This window comes from Cydia amplana, chromosome 17, assembly GCF_948474715.1.
Source record: "Cydia amplana chromosome 17, ilCydAmpl1.1, whole genome shotgun sequence".
NCBI classification, from domain to species: domain Eukaryota; kingdom Metazoa; phylum Arthropoda; class Insecta; order Lepidoptera; family Tortricidae; genus Cydia; species Cydia amplana.
In genome coordinates, this window is record NC_086085.1 from 3,143,098 (window position 1) to 3,147,466 (window position 4,369).

The 4,369-nt window shown below is 45.9% G+C and overlaps 1 protein-coding gene across 1 annotated transcript; it reads left to right on the forward strand.

The window, feature by feature from the left end:
- The first annotated feature begins 252 nt into the window (after positions 1–252).
- On the forward strand, positions 253–2,646 carry LOC134656000 (uncharacterized). Its single transcript, XM_063511517.1, has one exon. The coding sequence runs from the start codon at positions 310–312 to the stop codon at positions 2,644–2,646; it is 2,337 nt and encodes a 778-aa protein (XP_063367587.1). The 5' UTR covers positions 253–309.
- The last annotated feature ends 1,723 nt before the right edge of the window (positions 2,647–4,369 follow it).

Consider the following 4,369-nt stretch of genomic DNA (forward strand, 5'->3'; position numbering starts at 1 on the left):
ACTCAGGTGAGGCCCAAAACATGGTATCTCGCTCATTTTGGAGTAGATAACGTCAACAAAAAACGTCTGCGTTTGGTCTTCGACTCGGCAAATAAGGTAAACGGCTTATGTTTAAACGATTTCTTATTAACAGGTCCCGATTTGCTGTCATCACTATTTGGTATTATGTTACGCTTTAGGGAAAACAAGATTGGAGTAACCGGTGACATCAAAGATATGTTTTTAAGGATTAAGATTCGAGCCGAAGATCAACACGCTTTAAGGTTCCTATGGAGGGACAAGCCTACTGACCAACTAAAAACGTATGTAATGACATCACTGCCGTTTGGGGCTAATTGCAGTCCGTTTGTTAGTCAGTTTATCAAAAACTTGAACGCGCGACGGTTCGAGTCAACTATGCCGGAAGCTGTCGATGCGATATGTAATTCGCATTACGTAGATGACTACATAGACAGTTTTGCAGACGAAGCCTCGGCCATCCAAATGGTAAGAAATATAAATTCAATTCACAGTGCCGGCGGTTTCGAGATGAGAAACTGGACTAGCAACAGTGTCTCAGTTTTAAATAGTCTGCCAAATCAAACCTTAGGTACAGCGGCCGTAAGGTTTAAAGTCGATCAGCAGCAACAAGGTGAGCGTACTCTCGGGCTAATATGGTATCCAGTCGATGATAAGTTAACTTTCGACTTATCATTAAAACGGATTCCCGAAAGTATTGTCAACGGTGATGAGCGTCCTACAAAGCGTCTTATGCTTAGGGTAATAATGTCGATTTTCGATATCTTAGGATTCTTATCTCCTTTCACCATTCAGGGACGTATTATGCTGCAGGATACCTGGCGATTAAATGTAGAATGGAATGATTACATTCCGGATGCTATTTACAACAAGTGGCGAAAATGGATTGACCTACTTAAGGTAATTAGCGACATACGTATACCAAGGTGCTATCAGTCAGCTATTCGCAATCACAACCACGGAGATGTCGAGTCTCCATCTGTGCGAGTAAGCGAGACGGCAGATCACCCGAGCGGAGCATCTGCTGGTACCCCGAGCGCGACGTTGCCGCTATCGACGATCGCGCCTGGCAACGGTGCGCCTACGTCATGCGCTACGAAGGTCTACGAATCCGTAGCAGAAGCTACAAGCGCTACGCGTACGGCAAAGGTAGGTTATAATAACTTACAATTGCATGTGTTTTGTGATAGTAGTACTCGGGCTATGTGTACTGTTGCTTATTGGCGTTGGGAGATAAATGGTTGCATTAAAGTTGCCTTTATTGCCAGTAAATGTAAAGTTATGCCTGTGAAACCATTGACAGTACCTGCACTATTAGCCGCAAGGCTGGCTAATACAATAGGTAAGGAGCACAAGATAGTTCCCGAGCGGCGTTACTTCTGGTGCGACAGTTCAACTGTGTTGCACTGGGTGCGTAACAATACGCGCTCATATAAAACGTTCGAAGCGAACCGGTTGGGCGAGATTGATGAGTTATCCCGCGTAGACGAGTGGAATTATATACCTACAAAGCTAAATGTAGCGGATTTAGCTACGCGGGAGACTTTCGATCATGCTCAACTAGATAAATGGTTCGCGGGTCCGAATTTTTTATATGAAGACGTATCCTTATGGCCAAAAGATGTGATTTTGTCACAGTCAGACGCCGTGTCGCCTGAATGTGTTGCTGTCGTACACGACGGTTCAATTGGACTGGCTGTACCGGACCCATTGCGGTTTTCTTCTTGGTTGCGCTTGAAGCGGGCCACAGCTACGGTACTAGCGTTTATCGACAGATGCAAAGGTACTCAGAGTCAAGTCGACTGCGGTACTATGGAACGAGCTGAAAGATTGCTTATACAGCACGCACAGGCGGAGTCCTTCGGCGAAGATATCGCCACTATTAAAAATGGTAAGCCATTGCACCGCTCTAGTAGATTGCTCTCTCTGTCACCGGTGTTGGACGAACATGGTCTGCTGCGGGCGAGCGGCCGCATCGATGCTGTAACAGACGTACCTATTGATGTTAAGAGGCCGGTGATACTCGATGGTCGGCATCAGGTGAGTAAGTTGATCGTCCGAGATTATCACGTGAGGCTGGCGCACGGGAACCAAGAAACCATAGTTAATGAGGTAAAACAACGGTTCTGGATCTTACGTCTAAGACCAACCGTGAAGTTCGTAGCATCATCCTGTATGCTGTGCAGAATTCGTAAGTGTCAACCGCGTATTCCGCGAATGGGGAACTTACCGAGGGCACGAATGGCGCACCATCAGCGCGCATTCTCATACTGCGGTTTAGACCTGTTCGGACCGATGGAGGTCGTCGTGGGACGACGACGCGAGAAAAGGTATGGAGTTTTGTATACTTGCCTGACGGTGCGCGCGATCCACATTGAGCTAGTCTCCTCTCTGACTTCGGACTCGCTGATAATGTCGCTGCGTCGGATGGCGGCCAGGCGTGGCTGGCCATCACACCTGTTCTCCGATAACGGGACAAACCTGCGTGGTGCCTGCACTGAGCTGCAGCGATCGATGCAGGAACTGAACGCCGAAGAGCTGAAAAGCTACGGTGCCAACAAAGGTATGGAGTGGACTTTTATCCCTCCCGCTCCATTGGGGTGGGGCGTGGGAGAGGCTAATTCGTAGCGTTAAAACGTCTCTAAAAGTAGTTTTAAATGAGCGTGCACCACGGGACGAAGTTCTAAGCACGCTTATGGCGGAAGTAGAGAATATAGTGAACAGTCGTCCCTTGATGCACGTCTCTGTGGAAAATGGAGGTGTGGAATCACTCACACCGAACCATTTCCTTCTTGGCACGTCGTCAAATCTGCCCACTATCGGTTCTTTTGACGGCTCTGACCTGTACCTGCGAAAACATTGGCGTACAGCTCAGCGGCTAACCGATATGTTCTGGCAGAGGTGGATGAAGGAGATCCTTCCCGACCTCATACCAAGAAGGAAATGGCACGAGGAAAGTAAGCCGCTGCAGGTGGGCGACCTGGTTCTTGTTGTGGACCCGAACTCTCCTCGCAACATGTGGCCAAGAGGTTTGGTCACTCAGGTGTTCGCCGGTAAGGACGGGCGCATAAGGTTGGTGGAGGTGAAGACCAAGACTGGGACTTGGCGTCGGTCTACGGCACGCATCGCACCTATCTCTTTAGTTAATTAGTGCTGAGACAGCACTGGGGTGGGGAGTGTTGGCGATGCGCTCGTTATATCTGTACCTAGTTATGTTTTACTTATGAAAAATCATAGTCATGTTAAATTAGCTTTTAACTCCTTAGTATTAAGGTTTATATTTGTTTGTAGCATATCTAATGCAACTTGTTACTATGCACCGCGGGGCAGTCCGCTGCTGGCCGCGAGCCTACGCACATACGCTCTCGCGACATTTTTTTGTAATTGTGTTTTTCCGAAATACATCTTCGTGTTAGAACCTCGGCCTTTCCTTCATACGAACCCCATACAGTCAACAGCAGCCATCTTAAATTGTGCAATTCGTGCAAGAATTGTAAAAAAAAAGTCATTGGCAACGTTAAGCCGCTGCAAATTGAAAATAAAAGGAGTAATTTTGTCGTTTCTATGTTCATTGAAATTACCGAACGTGCTGGTTGGCGCTCTTCAGTTTGATGTGTTTTAAATGAGTTCAAAGTAACGTTTTGAAAACTTTTGTACAACTATGGGTAAAAACGACCTTATTAATACCGCATTGTAGTCCGCTCATCCGTCCAAAATGGGGAAATCTATTGTTTCCCATAAAGTTTTAAGGCATAATGTATTGTTTGAATCGATCGTTCGAATTCCATCATGGGATAGCTGTAGAGAGCATTTTAAAAAGTTGGAGATACTAACAGTCCCCGCCCTTTATATTTTAGTCCTATTGACGGATGCAATCAAGCATAGATATCGCTTCGAATCGGATGAGCAAATGGCTTTAAGATTAAAATCTAGGACAAAAAATATTACTCCTATTATTATTACACCCCAATCACCCCATCTTGTGGTAGTAGAGCATACTACCAGAGTTCAAGCCGTGCGACTATTTAACAAGATGCCAATCGAGCTGAAGGGACTCGTTAATCATGAGATCTTTAGCTGTAGGTTAAAAAAATACTTGCTCGACAAATGTTTATATAATATTGACGATTTTTAGGGTTCCGTACCCAAAGGGTAAAAACGGGACCCTATTACTAAGACTCCGCTGTCCGTCCGTCCGTCCGTCCGTCCGTCCGTCTGTCACCAGGCTGTATCTCACGAACCGTGATAACTAGACAGTTGAAATTTTCACAGATGATGTACTTCTGTTGCCGCTATAACAACAAATACTAAAAATAGAATAAAATAAAGATTTAAATGGGGCTCCCATACA